At 35.1% G+C, this 24950-nt stretch overlaps 1 protein-coding gene across 3 annotated transcripts in view; it reads right to left on the bottom strand.

The window, feature by feature from the left end:
* NFAT5 (nuclear factor of activated T cells 5) overlaps positions 1-24950 on the bottom strand; it is a 124625-nt gene that overhangs the window by 40505 nt on the left and 59170 nt on the right. For all 3 annotated transcript variants that reach the window (XM_065898700.1, XM_065898701.1, XM_065898702.1), the window contains one exon: positions 10334-10459. In XM_065898700.1, the coding sequence (XP_065754772.1) occupies positions 10334-10459 (126 nt within the window). The remainder of the gene's footprint in view (positions 1-10333; positions 10460-24950) is intronic.

Genomic DNA, 24950 nt, shown 5'->3' with positions numbered 1-24950 from the left:
TGCCCATCTTTATCTGTTAGGAATGTAGAGACTATGTTTAATTGCCGCTTATTAAAATAAAAAACTCCAGCATAAAAATGTTTTAATAATTGCTTTTATTTTCTCACCAAGCAGAATAGTCATAATGTATTCTATTTTATAACCTTATAATTTGTTTTTTAAATCCCTTACCAATCCTTCATAAAGTTGAAAGTTTCTTCCTCTTAAAATTATTTACTCACCTAAGTAATGTGTGAATAAATTTTTATTATTTCTTTTATGAAAAAACTTATCTTTGGACTTAAAAGAATTTTTTTTTTTTTTACTTTTTAAAGAGTTTTCTTTTTTTTTTTGATGTGGACCGTATTTTAAGTCTTTATTGAATTTGTTACAATATTGCTTCTGTTTTATGTTTGGCGGTTTTTTTGGTCACGAGGCATGTGGGATCTTAGCTCCCGGACCAGGGATCGAACCCGCACCTGCACTGGAAGGCGAAGTCTTAACCACTGGACTGCCAGAAAAGTCCCCAAAAAGAATTTTATTTTTCCATAGCTTTTTCTGTGACCACAGAGAGCACAGCAACACCAAAGAGAAAACTGATAGACCATTTTTATAACTTACTGACAGAAATTTATAATCTCAAAAGAATAATTTTTAAATTTATAAGTGAAGAAAAGCATCACATCTATAGTATTCTATATCTAAACATAAAAATTTCAGATTTATTAGATTTATTAATTGGCAGTAGCCAATTACTAGGCCAAATGCCAGTAATGATGGTGAATTTAAACTGTATTATTTGGCTTCTTTCAAGAACTGATGTAATCATTAAGGTTCACTATGAATATTCAAAGCACTTGGGATAAAAAGAATAGCAGATAATATCTTCCTGGATATTACAGAATTTGCAAGTACAGTTTACCCTTGAACAACACAGGTCTGAACTGCGTGGGTCCACTTATTCACAATTATTTTTAAAATAAATACATACTACAGCACTAGGCAACTTGTGGTTGCTTGAATCTGTGGATGCAGAGCCAAGGATAAGGAGGGCTGAGTGCAAAGTAAGTAATACATGGATTTTTGACTGTGCTAAGGGACAGTACCCCTACCACCCTTGACCCCGTGTTGTTCAAGGGTCAACTACATTATTAATTTGATTGGAAAGATGAAAATGGAGTTTTAAATGGTACCACATAGAGAAACCCATGTATAGTTTATATACTGCTTTCTTAAACTGTATTTTAAAATTAAGAACCATTAGTTCTAGATTTGTAAATGAGAAATTATTTAAATTATCATTATCATTTTAGTGCTTTAAATACCATAAAAAAGAGATGATACTTTATGTGGAACTAACTCAACTTTTAATAGAAACCTTTGAAATTAGAAACATTCTTTAAAGTCCTCAAAAGAAACAAATACCTTTCACTAATTTAAAAAAAATGACATAAATGACATTTAACTAAGCTTCCAAGATAAAAATGTGGTCCCTAGCATTTAAATATGCACTTATATTTTATAACTTCTCAACATCAGTGCAAAATCAGTCGAGTTACCTTAAAAAAGCCGTAAAAATTTGCAAGTGTGCTAAGTGAACCAATAGTGGAACGGAGAGGGAGTAAACTACTGACTGTTCAGAAAATAATAATAAAAATCAACACAGGTCATTTGGAAACAATTTCTGGTCTAAAACCCTTACTGTTCAGTCTCAGTAATTCTTTTTAAGTATTTCCATTTTTCTTACTGGTAACAATGACTTCAAATCTGAACATTTGTCTGATAAAAGTCACCAGATACAAGAATATATTTTCAGATCAAAGAAGAAAGATATTGAGAGAAAAAAATTATAAGGCCAACATTCATGTTGCCAAGGGACTGAAAAATCTAGAACACACAAAGTGGCTGCAAACCTGCTTTGTCAACACCTTACATGCCAACCTTCGTTTTCTACTTTTCTTCTTCTTCTTCTTATAATATTAATGTAAAGTTTAAAACTTTACAAAAAAGTTTTAGTTTCAATCAGTATCAATCCACTATTTAGAAACAAAAAAAGAAAGGAAGGAAGGAAGAAAGAAAGAAAGAAAAAAGACTTAAGAAGAAGTCTGAAAACGAGACCGACCTATACCCTGGGTGAGATTGGATGGGTTAAATGTCTCTGGCACTATTTGTCTTCACTATTGACAGACACTGTCACACAACCCACCACACGATGCCTGTCTCTGAATGGCGAAGCTAGAATGCAAGTTAAGTGTATTAATAGAAAAAACAACTAGCATCCCAGCATATAAAATAAGCAATCCAGATTACTTTACCAAAAAACAAAAATAAAAACAAAACAAAAAAACCAAAAAACCAAAATTGTAGGGTTGATCATTTAATTTACATGTTTAAAACAGTTCTAATTTCCCATTTGTACTTTTCCCACCCAACATAGGTTTACATGCTACAATAAGCAATGTTTTAAAACAAACTTTAAAAAATTAAATTATTAACATCCAAATAAATGCATGTGGGTAAATTTCTTATTCAAAATTTTTGTTAACTCATATTCACCAATTTGTTCTCCTGTTTACTAATGCAATCTAATCCATAAGCCAGAATGTTCTCTCTAGGTGTTTTTAAACTATGCCCTTACCCAAATTCCCTTAAAGAGTATACGATGATATGTTCTGACCAATACACTCAAGCACTAAAAAATATATACATTTTACCAGCAAAAGAGTAGTTTCATTTCTCAGGCCAACTTCCAAACACTTCCTCATCACCCCCCCCCCAAAAAAGTTACTAATTTACACTTTTTAAAAAGATTTTTGGCCATGCCGTGCAGCATGGGATCTTAGTGCCCTGACCAGGGATCAAACCCTTGCCCCTGCATTGGAAGTGAGGCATCTTAACAAATGGACCACCAGGGAAGTCCTAATTTACACTTTCAAATTAGATATGTTACTGTGCATAAAACGTTTGATCCTAGAGGCTCTATTTAAAAAAAATAATTAGCACTATTGCTGAAGCTGAAGGGGTTGTTACTGATTTACTAGAGACCATCCTTCTCTCCTTCAGTCCATCAAACTGCCAGTCATAGTTCTAATACTACACAATAATTACCCTCCTGCTTTTAATCTAAATTCTCCTAAAATAATTATTTTTACCTTGTCTGAGTGCCATTAATAAACATTCACAGAGTATTTATTAAAGAATGTTTCCTGAAAAATAAAATGCTTACAAAATTTGTAAGTGTCCTGACACTGAGAGCAATGTTTTAAATATATATTTTATCCTATTCAACCCTAAGTATTTAATCACAGTGTAAAATAGGTACTAGGTACATATTACACAATTTGTTTTTTAAATCCTTTCCTCTTGGAAGACAAAGATGCTTTCTATCATCCAGTGATTTAAGTACTACAGGGTAGCATCAGTCATTGATACTGGGTGGAGACTAAAAAACCCAGAAAGAATCCTCACTCTCAAATAATTTAAACACAAAAGGGAATAACTATACTAGCTGATGACTACATTTATTGTTGTCAAAGACCCCAGGAAGAACAGGGTTTTTTAAACAAAAAGACAGCAATTATACTACTTGAAAGGTAATGTTTACTTTAAGACAAAAAGAGAGATTACCACCACATTAACTTAAGAACTGGAGAGAAAAAACAGTTCTGAGGGATGCTATTTGAAGGTCACTTCAATGCTTTATCATATAATACCTTTTAAAATAGTTTAAATTAAATAATAAAGTCATTCCTATCAACTCTAGTCCAATGTCTTCATATTTCTTCTTTTTCAGAGGTGACCATAAAAGGGAAAATAGTATTTGTATCATTAAAATCTTCTGATATAATAATTCAGAATGGTTTTACAACTGGATCTGGATTACAGTGTACATTAGATCCAATTGTAGATAAAATGTCTAGACAAAAAACAGAAGTCATAAATTGCTCTACTAGAAGTTTTGATAATTGATCACGCAACTTTATCATTTCGTTTTTTAAAAAGTGGGAAGAGAATTCTAGGAAGAATACTTAATCAGTCAACTTTGCAGAATCATCCCTTTGGGAAGTGTCTGTTCTCCCTATGATTCATCATCCTCTAGCAATGCTTCTTTTATTTACAAGGGCTCCTAGTGAGAGTGTCAACATTAAAGAGTAAGTCAGAAAGGAAATCCCATGGCCCATGTGTTGTCTGATATGCAAAACTTCAAAATGAGGTAAAAAACAGACTGAGAATGGAAAGAAAGAAGCAAAATAAAGGTAAAAAACTTGCTTTTATAAAAATAAGATCTATTTTTTAAAACCTTACTAACAAATGAAAGAAGAAATCCATGTGGGAGGGAGGCCAAACAATCACTGATTATCAGGCAGTATTAAGTATTTTACATATTTACTTTCATAATAATCTTAAGAAAAAGTTGTTGTTACTGTCTACTTACAGGGGTAATATGAGAAATTTACTGAACTTCCACAAGGTTCTGTCTATATGATAGAAATGATATGATAGCAATCAGATTCAAATTAGGTCTTTATGATTCCAAAGCTCATGCTAATTTTATTATATTTCACATATGGGAAAAGGGAAATAATGTCATAGAAACAGGTGAAGTCTTTTGTTGTATCCTACCCTAATCAAGTCCCCTCACTCCAGTCCCAGCTGGAGTGTTTTTATACAACTTTATTACTATTATTTATACAACTAATTATTATAAAACAATTAGTTATGGCAATACTTTTTGCTTATTATCAATCTTATTGGTAGCATAAAAAAAGTAAGCCTACTTCTGTGCATTAATTTCTTAATGTGAAATTCTACAAAACACATAAACAAAAAGAGAAATTGTGTCTATTTGATGTATGTAATTTGTCTATGAATGGCTGAGAATCTGTGTGCAGTTTTAAAATGCTATTCTATAGACTCAGGTAATATAAAAATCTGCTTATTCTACCAGAAAATGAAAAAACCACAATATTTATAAAAGTTGCTAAAAATTAGTAAGAGGACCAAAAAAGTAAACATTTAGGGAATAAACCATTAATAGGCCATGTGTACTTTCTGTCAGTGAAAATGTATAGTATGTATAATATAATATCCTGAATTGGTAACTGTTTCTGAATTAACCATTATGGCCCAAGTTTGCTGATGCTTTCCATTCTAATAACGCAGATGTTAGTAGTACACATCTATACATACGTACATACACACATATTTCTATATGTATAAATGTATGTATTTAGATTTACTATGTAATTTTAAAAGTCAGAATGAGGAGAAAAGTTTCTAAACATGTTGCTTACTTGGCAACGTGTTTGTAGCTAGGATCTGACTTCCTTCTGGAAGTGGTCCCGTTTTCTAGGAAAAGTAGGAATGACCATATGGAATAACCAAGATCAATTCACACTTCAGCTCACAACATCAATATGTAGGTTACATAGGTGAATTACTTTTCCTGTTAATGGGCTTTGGGTTTAATCTTCGGAATATATACTACATAAATGGCCCAAATTCTGAAATATGTTAACCTAGTTAGCCCAGGAGAGCAGTCAAAGGCAAATTTCCTCCTTAAATTTAGTCAACTCAAGAAAATAAGAATTACATAACTGCAAATATCTTCTAACACTAGTAAACAAGTTACAATAAATTCAATGGGCTAAGTACTCTGTTACTGTAAATAACTTTTATAAACAATTTATATCCTTCTAGAAATAATATTCCTATTTTTTAGATCCTGAAACTTGCAGAGGAGAAGGAGTATGGCTTTTTCAACTCAATGTCCTACACACTGCCTAGTCCAGGATCTTGTATTTCCCTAACTGAAGTGACAGAACATTATGCTAAATTCCCTAAAGTACAATGGCAAGGAGAAACGAACTTAGACCTTAGTGGGAAAGAAGAGAGGTGTCTTGTGCCTGGAAGGATTGAGTTATGATATGATATGATGGATGGATCATATATATATGATATCCATATCCATATCATATGATATGATATGGATCATACGGATCATTTCATGTAAATTGTAAAGTACAATTCCTATCACATAGTAGGAACTCAAAAATGATAGCTTATATTTTCTTCAACTCAATTTTTATATAGTTTTGCTGTTATGGATGGTCTACAAATTTCTATGATTTTAATTTAGGTGATTAAGGTGTCTGAAGTATTGGGATAGCCAAAAAGTTCATTCGGGTTTTTCTGTAACATCTTATGGAAAAACCTGAATGAACTTTTTGGCCAAACCAATAAATTAAAGCATAGCTGTTCTTTGATTATAGGACGTTATTTAGTTCTCTAGTGTCCCCTCCTATACCATAAATAGCACACCAGTTAAGTTCTTTCAGTATAGAAAATACCTGTTAGGTACTTGCTGTAAGCATAAAATTCAAAGCACTATTTAATAAGTCTCTTCCAACAGAAAAGTTTATTATATGGATCACTTCATGTAAAATTATTAACTTTAATTACAGCCTTTAAAAACTTTTGTATGTGCTTTATTAGTGTATATACCTATACATGTTAAAAACTGCTACCAAGTATTCATGTACTGAGATATTATTTCTAAAGAGGACTAATATATAATTCCTGAAAGTAAAATAACAACTTTATGAAAACAACAAAAGAATTACTAACTAGTTATTCTTAAGATTCTCTGGCTGAATTATAAAACCTATGGTTTGATTAATTCATTGTTTATTTCAAGAATTAGAATTAAAACATTTTAAAGAAACCTGAAATAATTACCTTAGCAAAATATTTTGATATAAACTAATAAACATGATGCTACATCCCAAGATGAGGACAAACAAATAGAATTTAGGATAGAACAAGAAAATAATTTGATTTCTTAAAATGAATAGTAAAGTTTATTGTTCACTTCTGTGAAAGACTCCCTATTTTAAATAAATTAAGACAATCTAAGGATAAAACTGTAAACATGTAAGTAGATTTTTAAAAATACTTGATTGGTATGTGAATTATATCTCAATAAAGCTGTTATTTAAGAAAAATATCTGCCATATCTCTTTACAAAAATCCAAAATTCTAGTGTAACTGTTTTAGTTCTCCTTAATAATACTTCTTATATTTTAGTTCCTTCCAACCTATACTGTAGGATTAAAGAAACAAACAAAAAGAATCCTTTCACAACTTTCATTTCTTCTTGATCAACTCCTTATTTTGCCAGAATTTATCAATTCATGTAGATAATTTTTTTTTAATAAGTGATAATTTTTAAATTTATTTATTTATTTATTTGGGTCTTTGTTGTGGCACACTGGCTGCTCTAGTTGCAGTGAGTGGACTCTAGAGTGTGCGGGCTCAGTAGTTGTAGCACGTGGCCTTAGTTGTAGTATGTGTGATCTTAGTTCTCTCACCAGGAATCGAACCCTGGGCCCCCTGCATTGGGAACGAAGAGTCTTAACCACTGGACCACCAGGGAAGTCCCTGGATAACTTTTTTGTGTTAGGAAAACAGTCTCTGTCTTAATTACTAAGAACCTACAATATTCTTCAGAAAGTCTGTACTTCTAAAACTTTTATTCATTTATATATTGAACCTCAAACTCCTAAGAAACTTTCTGGTAGGACAAAAACAGATGCCTTTTAAAAATGGGGAAGAGTACAGATTTCAGACTGTTGATTTCCAACTACACCTCCCAGATTGTGACACTTGGCCCTATGGAGAGGGGAGGAGTTGTAAGGAAGTAAACCTCTCCCCCATTCCCATCTCTGGGTCTTACCAGATAAAAGATGTTATTAATGAGAGTATGTAAAAGTGTGAATAGTGTAGAGGCAGAAAAAAGGTTTAAGAGACATTCTTTTTACCCAGTATTCTGGATTGTGGATTAGCAGCATCATGTTTACTCATTCCTTCAGTAATACATAAAGGGAAAAAAATCTAGATCGGCGAATCTGAGAAACACATTTTTAATAATTAAATAATTTAAAATGTACATGAACACCTATATGCCCAGCCTCTAAATTTTAAAATTTAAATTGATTTAGAATTTGTGAAACACAAACCTTTATGGCAGAACTAGAAGTCTGTTCCCACCAGGCCCTCATACCTGATAGCAGCCAATCCGGCTCCTTCAAAACTCTGAAGAATTAACTACATCAAGAGTCATCATTTTTATGCATTTCATATTTAAACAGCAAATGCTATAGATTAAAAAAAAAAATCAAAGAAGTCTAAATTAATGTATCTTTCCCTAAACATCTAGTCTTTTGGCCAGGAAACACTGAATAACTGGTAAGTTACTCCAAATCTCTTTGACATCTATGTCACTAAGGACATTAATATGTCAAATAAAAAAAGCAACTCTAATTATACATACTAACTGATATCCCTACTATAACTATTCTGCAGTTTAAACTCTCTTACCTATAATGTTACATGACAAAGACTCTATTCTACCAATAAGACATTAGAATTCTAGAATAAGACTATGTTGGTTAAAAGTAAACGTGTAAAAAAAATTACAAATGACTTGGTTTTAGATCATAGAAACTTTCTGTGTGTGAATATATGACAATTATCAAGGTCACCTCTTTATTCTCTTCACAATCTTTACAATGTCAATAACTTCTTGATCTAATAAGAATTCATTACTTCAGAATACTTCCTTTGGTTAATTCTTATTTTCATGATTTTTCAACTCAAAGCCTTCATTCAAATTTATCTGGAGAGGATTATGGAGGGAGGGAGGGAAGGAGGGACCTTCAACATTCCATTAGTGACTCAAATTCAAAAACTTTCAATATTTATATATAAAAACTTCTAAAACTGAGTTTGGTATTATTTCAAAGGAAGTGTCGTTCTTTTTCCAAACCTAGCTAACATTTTTTCAGCTTTTAAAAGGAACTGGATCTACTGTCAACAGATGTTAAAAAGCACAGAAGAAACAGACTTTTAGTTCTATACAGATTCAACATGTCTTTAAACAAATCTCAAAAGATACAAAAGAAATCAGTTAGTCAGTTTCTACCTGTGGATTTAAAGTGAAATATTTCATTAAAATTAAAAAATATATATTTTAATATCTGATACTATTTTAAAACTAGATTAAATATTTAAATTCCAGAAAAAATATTCAGTGCATATAAAGTGAAACCAGGTCATCTTAACAATTCAATTACTAAAATGTTCACAATTAAATCCACAGAATCTGTTAGAAAATGTCTGGCAACACATGAACAGTGAGCAGGGCTGTTAAGTTTCTTGGCCATGTTTAAAGTTTTCCTGCCCTCAACCAGGAAGGCTGCATATTGCACTATACGGCTCAGGGGAAAGATTGGTACACAAGGTTAACTGGACTTAGGTTAATGCAAATAAGAAAAGTACCCAAAGTTCTATTATAGTACCAATATCCTCTAAATCACAACCTTCCGCTTCACTGTTCTTTTTGAAACAAAAAGAATTTACTGAAAACAATGTTTTGATGGATTTTAAGTACCATTTTAAAAGATGAGAGGTATATTAGGCAAGAAAACTCTAATTAGTAGGATAGATTAAACTTCAGAGTATATATATGTAATTTTCTAACTTTTTTAAAACACCAAACACACTTAGTAGTCTATAAACCCAACTAAAAAAAGAATTACAGTTGGGCAATCTAATATTACTGAAAGCATTCTTTATTAATTTATCACTAATCAAGACATTTTTCAATTAGCTTGTCTGTCAATCTTTTAATTCAATCAAAATTTGAACCAATTTTATATAATTATAAAGTGTATGATTTGAGAGCTGATTAAAAATAAACTTGATAAATTTCAAACATTACTTTCCATACTTTTTCACTGATATAAGAAAATGTCTTTATATAAACATTACATTCAAATCTTCCATTTACTTTCAACTGAATTTAAAATAAGTATAAAGTCACATATGTTTTTAAATGTAGGGAAAAGGTTATAGTAACATGCTACAAACAGAAAAGACACTTGAGTGCTTGAGTCCTTTTTTCAGATTATACAAAATAAAACATTTTCCCCTTTGAGCAAATTTTTTAAAATAATTGTTTTATAGAGACTCAAATATAATTTTCTACCCATAGCTTGGTATTTATAATAACCTTTTTATGTGGAGTAAAGAAAAAAACTTTAAACTTGTTCCCATAGTTGAAGATAAGGTCCATTCTGGGAGATGGCACTAATAGATGTGCCAACGTGAAATTTTAAGAAATAACAGTTGTATCAAGAATATTGTATATTGAAAGTTTTTAATGTTAAAAGTATGTAGTTTAAAACAACCTAAAACAAACCCTCAAATCACACTCTTTAATATGAATTTTGCCAGCACTGTTCATGTTGACCAGATAATACTTTTTCTTTTAAAAGTAAAATGAAATGCATACCAGCAGCAACTACAGCTGGAGGAGGCGAGCCTGCCTCACCACCACTTGTCTGACTCATTGATGCTACAGATGGTTCTCTAGATGGAGGTAACTGTAACTCCTTTGGGAGAAGATCATAGACAGATTCTGTTGGGGGAAAGGGAAAAAACTTTTTTTAAAAAGAGTATAAGTCAATAACCTAATTACGAGCACAAAATTAATGTCTTTTCACTCATAAGAACTATATTATTCATACACATACACTAAACTTCATATAACTACTGTTGTAAAAATTATTAGCAAATATTTTTCTATTATATACTTTTATTGAACTGAATAATGAATTTTCCATTCATTCTAACCCGTTTTCTTCTTGGTTTTATCCCTCATGCTTACAATGATCTACAGAAAAAGTTATTAAAATTTTAAAACTGTATAAAACTAGACAGAAGAGATGTCAAATAACCCAAGATGCTCCAATATCTTCCTTTAAAAAAAAAAAAAAAGAGTGTAACTTATCATCCTTTACATATGAGATGGCATGTACTAGTGTATATCAGCTTTAAATTGGCTTCTCCAATTAGACCAATAGTCTACTGCTCTTTTACTCAGCACCTTTATCAAATATTTTAATTTGCTATCATAATGCATTTTTCCCTCCTAAAGAAGAGAAAAAGAGAAATGTTATGGCTCAAGGAACTACTTCTTACTCTGAGGTATCTCCAACTCTAGAAAGGCACAAGTATAGGATACTCTTAAATCACTAAGCACAAGTGCCTATATTAGATTATGATTACTTTTCTATCCCAGATTAAAGAGTACTGTATCTTTTTAATATATTTTATAATATTCTAATTGTCCATAAAATCAAATTTACATCTACTATTTAAAAATTATTTTATAGTTATTATTACATGGTTTTTGGACAGAAATAATTATCAAGATATCCACTAAAGGTAGTAGAATCAATGTTGGAAGAAACTTCAAAAGACCAGTTAGAATCATATGTCTATTTTCTAAAGAATCGAGGCACAGAGTTTAAGGGACTTGCCTAGTATTCTAAGAAAAGCAACATTCCAACAATTAAAGAAGATTATTAACTACTTGTACTAAGTGATTAAAAAAATAAAGGTAGCACTGTAAGACATTTTATCCTTGGTAGCAAACAATACTGTCAGTTAACTGATTACTGAATTCATAAATACTTTGATCCTCCCAGTTAAAATACGTATCCTGAGTTTCATGTGGATAGGAATAAGAAAGAATATCATGAAGGAAAGCTAAAATTAGAAGTTGTAGTATTAAATGATCTCCATTCACAGTAAAGAATCCACTTAAAATTTTTTCTTTTGAAAAACTATTACCTAACACTTGAAATTTTCATCTTCAAAGCATTTAGCAAATGTTACATCTGTCTGAATATAATATGCCCTGACTAAAATTTTTCAGCTTGTTAAAATGTTGCTAAAAAACTTAAGTAGATTACTTCCATCTTTCAAATAATATAGGGGGGATAGTACGAGAAACTAATTAAAACAAATGTCATATCATCAAACATAGATTTTAATACAATTATTTTCCTCAATCCATGTTGAAAACGAGACCCTTATACATAGAAGAAAAGCATATTCAAGACCTTTTTTGGGGGGGGTGTAGGAAAATAAACAAAAAGGAAATATGAAAATAAAAAATAGCTTAGATAAAAAGAGAAAGGATCTACCAAAATGCATTTATGTCAAGGGAAAAAAAACTTAACCTAGTAAAAGCCCCATCACTAACCACATTTCACTTTCCCAAAGAAGGACACAGAGTCTAAATTAGAGGTATAAAAGCAATGTCAATAAAAATACATTGGAAAGTAACTAAATATAGAACTTGTTATATTTCAATCTTCCCTATAGCCTACCCCCAAACCAAAGTAATAAGCAAGTCAAGTGGAAGGTGTAGGAAGCATGGATTCATTCCTTCACCAAACGTATTTTCTGATTAACTGACTCAAGTGTTTGGAAATTAGAGAAGTCAGAAGTTTCTTCCTATCTATCCAAGGAAAACAGCAGGTAATACAGTCCTTACCATCACAGGCTCTCACTTCAGACAAAACTGTGTTGGCTCTGCTACTTTAAACAACTTCTCTAAGACTTAAATCCTCACTGAAACTCTTCTTTTACCCCATTATCTCAAAGATTCCCTCCAAGATATAACTGTACACCATGACCACATACGTTGGTCTTACTCTCAAGCCTGCTTCCCATAAAACATAAAAAGATTAAAGGGATATAAATTATGCTGGTAGTACTATTGTCCTTTAGTCCTAAATTCAATCCAAATTAAACACTTACACAGTCTCCACTAGCCAATGAGAGAACTCCTGAACAAGAGCATAGGTCCTTTAAATCCATGAAAACAACAAATAGTCCTCCCTCATGTTAAGCTGCCATATCTATTTTTCTTGCATTATCTTTTAAATCAGTTAAATAGATAAGGAGGAATGAAATTCTAGATTTATAAGCAAAGAATATGAAGAAAGAGAATGGGAAATCTATAACGGAAAGGCAGTTTCCTGAGAAGACTTCCTTAGATAACTATAACCGCTACTACATTTTTTTTTTTTTAAAACCTACTAGATTTTAAAAGAATCTACTAGATTTTTTTTTTTTTAAGAGGAAGAATGGTTACAAGGTTTCTTTTCGGGGTGGTAAAAATTCCAAAATTAGATTATGGCAATGGCTACACAACTCTATAAATATAAATAACTAAACACCACTGAATCTGCACACTTTATTTATTATTATTTTTTTTTATTTCCTTACCTAGAGGAACTTACAGTTTAGCAAAAAGGAATACTCTGTTCAACCCTCAGTGCTCAACCTTGTTTGTAGAATTCCACTTATATGAAATGTCTAGAACAGACAAATTTATAGAGACAGAAAGTAGGATAGTGTTAGCCTAGGGCTGGGTGAATGAAAGAAAGATGGGTGACAGCTAAAAAAATATGGGCTTTCTTTTGGGAGTAGTGAAAATACTACAAAATTGATTGTGGTGATGGTTTCACAATACTGTGAAGAGAATAAAAACCTTTCAACTGTATACCTTAAATGGGCAAGTTGTATTATATGTGAATAAGATTGTTAACAAAAAACCTACATAACCGAACATTTGTTATCTCATATTTTCTGAAGACCAGGAGTCTGGGCATGGCTTAACTGGGTACTTTGCTTAGGATCTCACAAAACTGCAATGAAGGTGTTGGGTAGGGCTGTAACCATATCGCTCAGTGCTCAAATTTATCTATTTTTGAAAATTTATTGTATTTTTTATTTTTTTTTATACAGCAGGTCCTCATTAGTTATCCATTTTATTCATATTAGTCATACTGACATACATATATGTCAATCCAAATATCCCAATTCATCACACCACCACCTCTCACCCCCGCCATTTTCTCGCCTTGGTGTCCATACGTTTGTTCTCTACATCTGCCTCTCAATTTTTTTCTTTTTTTTTTTTTTGCGGTACGTGGGCCTCTCACTGCTGTGGCCTCTCCCACTGCAGAGCACAGGCTCCGGACGCACAGGCTCAGCAGCCATGGCTCAGGGGCCCAGCCACTCCATGGCACGTGGGATCCTCCCGGACCAGGACACAAACCTGTGTCCCCTGCATTGGCAGGCAGACTCTCAACCACTGCGCCACCAGGGAAGCCCCGCGTCTCAATTTCTGCCCAGCAAACTGGTTCATCTGTACCATTTTTCTAGGTTCCACATATATGTGTTAATATACGATATTTCTTTTTCTCTTTCTGACATACTTAACTCTGTATGACAGTCTCTAGATCCATCCACATCTCTACAACTGATCGAATTTCACTGCTTTTTAAGGCCAAGTAATATTCCATTGTATATATGTACCACATCTTCTTTATCCATTCGTCTGTCGATGGGCATTTAGGTTGCTTCCATGACCTGGCTATTATAAAGACTGCTGCAATGAACACTGGGGTCCATGTGTCTTTTTGAATTACGGTTTTCTCTGAGTATATGCCCAGTAGTGGGATTGCTGGGTCATATGGTAGCTCTATTTTTAGTTTCTTAAGGAACGTCCATACTGTTCTCCATAGTGGCTGTATCAATTCACATTCCCACCAACAGGGCAAGAGGGTTACCTTTTCTCCACACCCTCTCCAGCACTTGTTGTCTGTAGATTTTTTTGATGATACCCATTTTACCCAGTGTGAGGTGATACTTCATTGTAGTTTTGATTTGCATTTCTCTAATAATTAGTGATGTTGAGCAGCATTTCGTGTGCTTCTTGGTCATCTGTATGTCTTCCTTGGAGAAATGTCTATTTAGGTCTGCCCATTTTTGGATTGGGTTGTTTATTTTTTGTTTTTGTTTTTTTCCAGTACGCGGGCCTCTCTCTGTTGTGGTCTCTCCCGTTGCGGAGCACAGGCTCCAGACGCACAGGCTCAGCGGCCACGGCCCACAGGCCCAGCCGCTCCACGGCATGTGGGATCCTCCTGGACCAGGACACAAACCCGTGTCCCCCACATCGGCAGGCAGACTCTCAACCACTGCGCCACCAGGGAAGCCCTTGTTTTTTTAATATTGAGCTGCATGAGCTGTTTATATACTTTGGAGATTAATCATTTGTGCATTGATTTGTTTGCAAATATTTTCTCCCATTCTGAGGGTTGTCTTTTCGTCTTGTTTATAGTTTCCTTTACTGCACAAAAGCTTTTAGGTTTCACTAGGTCCCATTTGTTTATTTTTGTTTTATTTCCATTACTCTAGGAGGTGGATCAAGAAAGATCGTGCTGTGATTTATGTCAAAGAGTGTTCTTCCTATGTTTTCCTCTAAGAGTTTTATAGTGTCCAGTCTTACATTTAGGTCTCTAATCTATTTTATTTTTGTGTATGCTGTTAGGGAGTGTTCTAATTTCATTCTTTTACATGTAGCTGTCCAGTTTTCCCAGCACAGCTTATTGAAGACACTGTCTTTTCTCCATTGTCTATCCTTGCCTCCTTTGTCATAGATTAGTTCACCATAGGTGCGTGGGATTATCTCTGGGTTTTCAATCCTGTTCCATATTTCCGTTTTTGTGCCAGTACCACATTGTCTTAATTACTGTAGCTTTGTAGTATAGTCTGAAGTCAGGGAGTCTAATTCCTCCAGCTCTGTTTTTTTCCCTCAAGACCGCTTTGGCTATTCGGGGTCTTTTGTGTCTCCATACAAATTTTAAGATTTTTTGTTCCAGTTCTGTAAAAAATGCCGTTCGTAATCTGATAGGGATTGGATTGAATCCATAGATTGCTTTGGGTAGTATAGTCATTTTCACAATATTGATTCTTCCAATCCAAGAACATGGTATATCTCTCCATCTGTTGGTATCATCTTTAATTTCTTTCATCAGTGTCTTATAATTTTCTGCATACAGGTCGTTTGTCTCCCTAGGTAGGTTTATTCCTAGGTATTTTATTCTTTTTGTTGCAGTGGTAAATGGGAGTGTTTCCTTAATTTCTCTTTCAGATTTTTCATCATTAGTGTATAGGAATGCAAGAGATTTCTCTGCATTAATTTTGTATCCTGCAAATTTACTAAATTTATTAATTAGCTCTAGTAGTTTTCTGGTGGCATCTTTAGGATTTTCTATGTATAGTATCATGTCATCTGCAAACAGTGATAGTTTTACTTCTTCTTTTCCAATGTGTATTCCTTTTATTTCTTTTTCTTCTCTGATTGCTGTGGCTAGGATTCCAAAACTATGTTGAGTAACAGTGGCAAGAGTGGACATCCTTGTCTTGTTCCTGATCTTAGGGGAAATGCTTTCAGTTTTTCAACATTGAAGATAATGTTTACTGTGGGTTTGTCGTATATGGCCTTTATTATATTGAGGTAGGTTCCCTCTATGCCCACTTTCTGGAGAGTTTTTAACATAAATGGGTGTTGAATTTTGTCAAAAGCTTTTTCTGCATCTATTGAGATGATCATATGGTTTTTCTGCTTCAATTTGTTAATATGGTGTATCACATTGATTGATTTGTGCATATTGAAGAATCCTTGCATCCCTGGGATAAATCCCACTTGATCGTGGTGGATGATCCTTTTAATGTGTTGTTGGATTCTGTTTGCTAGTATTTTATTGAGGATTTTTGCATCTATGTTCATGAGTGATACTGGTCTATAATTTTCTTTTTTTCTAGTATCTTTGTCTGGTTTTGGTATAGGGTGATGGTGGCCTCATAGAATAAGTTTGGGAGTGTTCTTCCTCTGCAATTTTTTGGAAGAGTTTGAGAAGGATGGGTGTTAGCTCTTCTCTAAATGTTTGATAGAATTCACCTGTGAAGCCATCTGGTCCTGGACTTTTGTTTGTTGGAAGATTTTTAATCACAGTTTCAATTTCATTACTTGTGATTGGTCTGTTCATATTTTTGATTTCTTCCTGATTCAGTCTTGGAAGGTTATACCTTTCTAAGAATTTGTCCATTTCTTCCAGGTTGTCCATTTTATTGGCATAGAGTTGCTTGTAGTAGTCTCTTAGGATGCTTTGTATTTCTGTGGTGTCCATTGTAACTTCTCCTTTTTCATTTCTAATTTTATTGATTTGAGTCCTCTCCCTCTTTTTCTTGATGAGTCTGGCTAGTGGTTTATCAATTTTGTTTATCTTCTCAAAGAACCAGCTTTTAGTTTTATTGATCTTTGCTATTGTTTTGTTTCTATTTCATTTATTTCTCCTCTGATCTTTATGATTTCTTTCCTTCTACTAACTTTGGGTTTTGTTTGTTTTTCTTTGTCTAGTTCCTTTAGGTGTAAGGTTAGATTGTTTGAGATTTTTCTTGTTTCTTGAGGTAGGCTTGTATAGCTATAAACTTCCCTCTTAGAACTGCTTTTGCTGCATCCCATAGGTTTTGGATCGTCGTGTTTTCATTGTCATCTGTCTCTAGGTATTTTTTGATTTCCTCTTTGAATTCTTCAGTGATCTCTTGGTTATTTAGTAACATATTGTTTAGCCTCCATGTGTTTGTGTTTTTTACGTTGTTTTCCCTGTAATTTATTTCTAATCTCATAGTGTTGTGGTTAGAAAAGATGCTTGATATGATTTCAATTTTCTTAAATTTACTGAGGCTTGATCTGTGACCCAAGATGTGATCTATCCTGGAGAATGTTCTGTGCGCACTTGAGAAGAAAGTGTAATCTGCTGTTTTTGGATGGAATGTCCTATAAATATCTTCTTAAATAGCTTCTTTTTCCTTATTAATTTTCTGTCTAGATGATCTGTCCATTGGTGTTACTGAGGTGTTAAAGTCCCCCACTATTATTGCGTTACTGTCAATTTCCTCTTTTATAGCTTTTATAACTGTTAGCAGTTGCCTTATGTATTGAGGTGCTCCTATGTCGGGTGCATATATATTTATAATTGTATCTTCTTCTTGGATTAATCCCTTGATCATTTTGTAGTGTCCTTCCTTGTCTCTTGTAACATTCTTTATTTTAAAGTCTATTTTATCTGATATTGAGTATGGGTACTCCAGCTTTCTTTTGATTTCCATTTGCATGGATATCCTTTTCCAACCTCTCACTTTCAGTCTGTATGTGTCCCTAGGTCTGAAGTGGGTCTCTTGTAGACAGCATATATAATGGTCTTGTTTTTGTATCCATTCAGCAAGCCTGTGTCTTTTGGTTGGAACATTTAATCCATTCACGTTTAAGGGAGTTATCGATATGTATCTTCCTATGACCATTTTCTTAACTGTTTGGGTTTGTTTTTGTAGGTCCTTTTCTTCTCTTGTGTTTCCCACTTAGAAAAGTTCTTTTAGCACTTGTTGTACAGCTGGTTTGGTGGTGCTGAATTCTCTTAGCCTTTGCTTGTCTGTAAAACTTTTGATTTCTCCATCGAATCTGAATGAGATCCTTGCTGGGTAGAGTAATCTTGGTTGTAGGTTCTTACCTTTCATCACTTTAAATATGTAATGCCACTCCCTTCTGGCTTGTAGTTTCTGCCAAGTAATCAGCTCTTAACCTTATGGGAGTTCAGTTGTATGCTATTTGCCGTTTCTCCCTTGCTGCTCTCAATAATTTTTCTTTGTCTTTAATTTTGGCCAATTTGATTACTATGTGTCTTGGCGTATTTCTCCTTGGGTTTATCCTGTATGGGACTCTCTGCGTTTCCTGGACTTGGTTGGCTGTTTCCTTACCCATGTTAGGGAAGTTTTTGACTATAATCTCTTCAAATATTTTCTCGGGTCCTTTCTCTCTCTCTTCTCCTTCTGGGACCCCTATAATGTGAATGTTGGTGTGTTTAATGTTGCCCCAGAGGTCTCTTAGGCTGTCTTCATTTCTTTTCATTCTTTTTTCTTTATTCTGTTCTGCAGCAGTGAATTCCACCATTCTGTCTTCTAGGTCAGTTACCCATTCTTCTGCCTCAGTTATTTTGCTACTGATTCCTTCTAGTGTATTTCTCATTTCAGTTATTTTATTGTTCATCTCTGTTTGTTCTTTAATTCTTCTAGGTCTTTGTTAAACATTTCTTCCATCCTCTTGATCTTTGCCTCCATTCTTCGTCCGAGGTACTGGATCATCTTCATTATCATTATTCTGAATTCTTTTTCTGGAAGGTTGCCTATCTCCACTTCATTTAGTTGTTTTTCTGGGGTTTTATCTTGTTCCTTCATCTGGTACATAGTCCTCTGCCTTTTCGTCTCATCTGTCTTCCTGTGAACATGGTTTCAGTTCACCAGGCTGCAGGACTGTACTTCTTCTTGCTTCTGCTGTCTGCCCTCTGATGGATTAGGCTATCTAAGAGGCTTGTGCAAGGTTTCTGATGGGAGGAACTGGTGGTAGGCAGAGCTGGCTGTTGCTCTGGTGGGCAGACCTCAGTAAAACTTTAATTTGCTTGTCTGCTGATAGGTGGGGCTGGGCTCCCTCCCTGTTGGTTGTTTAGCCTGAAGTGACCCAACACTGGAGCCTACCTGGGGTCTTTGGTGGGGCTAATGGCAGATTCTAGGAGGGCTCATGCCAAGGAGTACTTCCCAGAACTTCTGCTGGCAGTGTCCTTGTGCTCATAGTGAGACACAGCCACCCTCCCACCTCTGCAAGAGACCCTCCAACATTAGCAGGTAGGTCTGGTTCAGACTCCTATGGGGTCACTGCTCTTTCCCCTGGGTCCTGATGCACACACTACTTTGTCTGTGCCCTCCAAGAGTGGAGTCTCTGTTTCCCCCAGTCCTGTCGAAGTCCTGCAATCAAATCCTGCTAGCCTTCAAAGTCTGATTCTCTAGGAATTCCTCCTCCCATTGTCGGACCCCCAGGTTGGAAAGCCTGACGTGAGGCTCAGAACCTTCACTCCAGTGGGTGGACTTCTGTGGTATAAGTGTTCTCCAGTTTGTGAGTCACCCACCAAGCAGTTATGGGATTTGATTTTATTGTGATTGTGCCCCTCCTACTGTCTCATTGTGGCTTCTCCTTTGTCTTTGGATGTGGGGTCTCTTTTTTGGTGAGTTCCAGTGTCTTTCTGTCGATGATTTTTCAGCAGTTAGTTGTGATTCTGGTGCTCTCACAAGGAGTGAGCGCACGTCCTACTCTGCCATCTTGAGCCAATCTCCTATACACTTTAAATGTGTGAATTTTATGATATGTAAATTATACATGGGTAAAGCTGTTTTTAAAAAAAGAGAAAGAGGAATAGAATAAGAACAACTGAGAACTGCACAAGAGCGAGCTAGGTCTCTCAATGTTCCTAATAAACTTCATGGACAGAAATATCTTTTCACATAGTTTCTATTTGTGAAAAGTGAAATTATGAAGGCTAAACTGCAAACTAATCTAATTTCCCTTTTAAGGCTCATCTACTGTATCAAGGAATTACTACAGGCATAGGTATCCTATAGTCAGTAAAATGATGAAAATCTTACAAAGTTCTTACGAGCAAGATAAGAAATGTAGACTTCATAAAACAGATGGCTCTAAACAACACCACCCAAAAATGTATGGGTTCCCCCTTGAGGAATGTGGTTACTACATCAACAACTTGAACAAAGATACAGAATTTGCAAATGACATAGGCTTAAGAGGAATATATCATATGTCATAATTCATCACAGATAATGAAAGGCTGGAATACCTGTGCAAAGGAATAATCAAATTTAATACAGATCAATGTAACATCTGGTAAAAACTGCTCTTGTGCAATGTACTTAAATGCACTCACTCTCTTTCTCACTCTTTTTTTCAAAATCTAGGAATGATTTCTCTTTTGTTTTCTAAAGAACTCTTTCCTTGGTCTGCCAGGATTGGGGCGACTGTTGTCTCATATTTTTTTCTATTAACATTGCTAATAGTTTGAGCAATAATAATGCTTAATCAACTCACTTAATGGTTCATTATGAATTTCAGTTGACCAAAATCCCAATATAAGTGTCCTGCTTAAGTAGCCATGTAATAGATTTAGATCAAATATGATAAAGTAAATAATTAGTTAACATAAATTATTTTTTTAAATAAATTTATTTTTATTTATTTATTTTTGGCTATGTTGGGTCTTCACTGCTGTGCGTGGGCTTTCTCTAGTTGTGGTGAGTGGGGGCTACTCTGTTTTTTTTTTTTTTGGTGGTACGCGGGCCTCTCAGCACTGCGACCTCTCCCGCCACGGAGCACAGGCTCCGGATGTGCAGGCACAGCAGCCATGGCTCACGGGCCCAGCCGCTCTGCGGCATGCGGGATCCTCCCGGACCAAGGCACGAACCCTCGTCCCCTGCATCGGCAGGCGGCCTCCCAACCACTGCACCACCAGGGAAGCCCGCGGGGCTACTCTTAGTTGCGGTGTGTGGGCTTCTCATTGCAGTGGCTTCTCTTGTTGCAGAGCAGGGGCTCCAGGTGCGCAGGCTTCAGTAGTTGCAGCACGTGGGCTCAGTAGTTGTCACTCGCAGGCTTCAGTAGTTGTGGCACGTGGGCTCAGTAGTTGTGGCTCGCAGGCTCTAGAGTGCAGGCTTAGTAGTTCTAGCGCATGGGCTTAGTTGCTCCATGGCATGTGGAATCTTCCTGGACCAGGGCTTGACCCGTGTCCCCTGCATTGGCAGGCGGACTCTTAACCACTGCGCCACCAGGGAAGTCCCAACATAAATCATGAACATAAGTGTATGAAAAAAGCAATTAGGCAGAAGAGAAAACAAGTTCAGATCAAGAATTTGCCTTATGTTGGTGCAATAGTGCAGAGCCTTGGGCGATTAGAGGAATGAAATCATTTTCAGATATTGAAAGCAAACTAATGCTTCCCAATGTTTGCTGGGAAGGTGAACAATGTAAAAATGGGCTGACTGATTGCCATATGTGTTCAGTCATTCAGTAAACTCTAAATGATCCTTTTATGTCACTGATTATTTCTGGGAGAATTTGGTCTTTTACTCTTCAACACTGGCTATATGGGGAGGAGAGGGTGGGAGTCCCACCACACTGCATCAAATTCAAGGACAGAGAAATCCTATCCTGCCTTTCACAAGGCAGTGAAAGAGAAAGAAAAACTTGTAACTTAATACTGCAGCATTTTTTTTTTCTTCTCACTTAGAAACTCTGGTTCCCTAACTGCTAATCAACCAAATCCCACTTTACTGTTTTGTTTTACATGTTGCTCAGTTCCAGAAAAAAATGGAAAGACCTCAAACCCCCAAACTCCTTCACTTTACCCCAGAAGAGTCCAGGGAGATAAACAAATGAAACAGCTGAGAAAAGGCATGCTTTTCTAGTTCTTCCCTTTGCAAAATAACAACATTGATAATACAGTTACAGTTACCATTTATTGAGCACTTGGGAGTGGGGACAGGCACTGTGCAAAAGATCACTGTATATATATTCTCACTTAATTTCAAAATAATTATGTGAAGTCGATTTTACCAAGAATGTGAAACTTGTGTAATAGTAAAAAAAAAAAAAAAGAAAGAAAGAAAAACACATGTGATAAAACAAAAGAAGGGAATGATAAATATAAAGTTTAGGACATTAGTTTCCTTTGATGGTGAGACAAAGATACAGGACAAAGGAGTAGCAGAAATAAATTGGTCTGGACACTGGGCTCATGAATGTTCTTTTTACTAAACTATATAATCTAATCTAATCAATAAATACAATAAAAATTAAGGTTATGCATGGATAGTGCATAGCCTCACAGAGTTGCTATGTAAAGCTTAAATAAGATCTGTTAAAAAGAACTCTGTAGGGACCTCCCTGGTGGTCCAGTGGGTAAAACTCTGTGCTCCCAATGCAGGGGGCCCGGGTGCGATCCCTGGTTGGGGAACTAGATCCCACATGCATGCTGCAACTAAGAGTTCACATGCCGCAACTAAGAAGCCCACATGCTGCAAGTAAGACATCCACATGCCGCAACTTAAAAAAAAATATCCCGCAAGCCACAACTAAAGATCCCGAATGCTCCAACTAACACCCAGCGCAGCCAAAATAATAAATAAATAAATTAAATAAGTATTTTAAAAAACCTCTGTAAATTATTATTCCTTTTTTAGGAATTTTTATCGCCACTTTACCTTTGTTGACCTGATAGCTAACAGCATTCAATATTCAGCTGCTTTAGGGTCAGAAAGTAAAGACCAGAATTGTCAGAGCCCATCTACTCTTTAACTTTTCTGAAGACTCTTATTAACTTTCACGTAACATAACAATTCAAAGTTGTATACAACTAATACCACAGACTTAACTTCATGCAGAGATGAACAATAAAAGGCGGGAGGAAGCTCTGTAAATAAATTGAATTCAATTGTCGAGCAAGCAGCTAAATGAAAGTATTTGTGGTAAAAAGGATGATACTTTGTGTTGGGAATGCTTAAAAAAACTAAAAAACGGTGAATTAATGCTCAGCACAGATATTAGTTACTCAAATAATAAATGCTCCCTGATATTAGATGCAAACACTCTAATACTGGAAAATGTATTTATAAATGTTTGTATTCTGTTTTTAAAATGGGATTTTACCTTTTTTATTTTTTTTTTAAACTTTGTATTACAGGGACTTCCCTGGTGGCGCAGCGGTTAAGAATCTGCCTGTCAATGCAGGGGACATGGGTTCAAGCCCTGGTCTGGGAAGATCCCACATGCTGAGGAGCAACTAAGCCCATGCACCACAACTACTGAGCCTGTGTGACACAACTACTGAGACCGCATGCCTCAACTACTGAGCCCACGTGCCAAAACTACTGAAGCCCACGTGCACCTAGAGTCCATGCTCCGCAACAAGAGAAGCCACCTCAATGAGAAGCCTGTGCACCGCAATGAAGAGTAGCCCCCACTCACCTCAACTAGAGAAAGCCCGCGCACAGCAACGAAGACCCAACGCAGCCAAAAGTAAATAAATAAATGAATAAATTTATATATATGTTCAGAAAAAGCAGCACATTAAAGAATATTATAAAATAAATAAATAAACTGTATATACAAAGCTACTTAAGCACCCAAAAGAGTTAAAAGACTTTCAAAAAGTTCTTGCAAATGGTTTGGGAACTAATTGCCTTACTCTTCCATGTCTCTATTAACTATCTCAATAAGCTGGTAAATCCCAAAGCTATGGTTTCACATCAGACATTCTAAAACAAAATGCCTGGCACCTCCACTGTGCCAACATAGTTCTGCGTTGAAGAGAGACAGCATTCATTCTGTTAAAAACACTTTTAGGCTTGACAGTCATCATAGTTGGCATCTCCACTGGAAAATGTACTGGCTGCAGGTCTACCGGATATTTGTTTTCTAAAAGATTATTAAGTCTGAAAGTAACTTGTAAGTGATCTCTGCTTTAATAAATTTTTCTCAGCTAAGTTTAAGTCAATTTACTAGTTTGCTGTTACTTATTTACTTAATCATATTACCTCTTCCTGATTATATTTTATTATAGTTTTCCTCAAGCTGGTATTCTACAGTAATTTTAAACAATATACAGCAGCATAGATTACAACAATTTCAGTAATAAGAAAAATAAATTGAGTTCCACAATCATTTTAACATAGTACATCATATATTTTTTTCTAATACTTATTACTTTTCACTTTAAAATTTCACAATTATTTGCTACATAACAACATTTATAAGATACAGAATGGAGTATACTATTTAACTAACCATTTTTGTTATATACTTTCTTAATTTATTTATATTATTCTCAGAAGATGTTATTACTTAAGTATGTTCTAGACAGAAGACTTTCAAAGTCCTATCTATGACCTAACTATTGATTAAAACCTTTATGGCTTATTTATAATTTTCAAAGATCTTACAAGAATACTTTTCAATAGAGCTTTAAGAACTGTAGAGTTCAGAGTCCAAGAGGAGTAAGGAGGACCGGGGTTGAGTGTCAGAAGCCCAGTGGAGTGAGAAGGGAATCCATAGTGGGGGTGGGGGTAGCAGAGGCCTGGCAAAGGGTTTCAGAGCCTAAGCAGGGTGAGCAGGAAAAGATAATCAGGTGCAGAATCCAAGCAATGTAAATAAAATATCCACAGCCTGGTGTGTGGTGTCAGAGCCCAAGCAGAATGAAGAATATATCTGGGGGGAGTGGGGAGGGGTGGAGAAGAGTGGAAGGGTGGGATGGAGTCCAAGAAAGCAGGATGAGAAGAGGGAAGCCTGACAAACAGAGGGAAAACCTACTGTGGTG

The sequence above is a fragment of the Phocoena phocoena genome, chromosome 20 (assembly GCF_963924675.1).
Source record: "Phocoena phocoena chromosome 20, mPhoPho1.1, whole genome shotgun sequence".
Taxonomy (NCBI): domain Eukaryota; kingdom Metazoa; phylum Chordata; class Mammalia; order Artiodactyla; family Phocoenidae; genus Phocoena; species Phocoena phocoena.
Note: the sequence above shows the minus strand (reverse complement) of the source record. Positions and strands in the feature narration are given on the sequence as shown.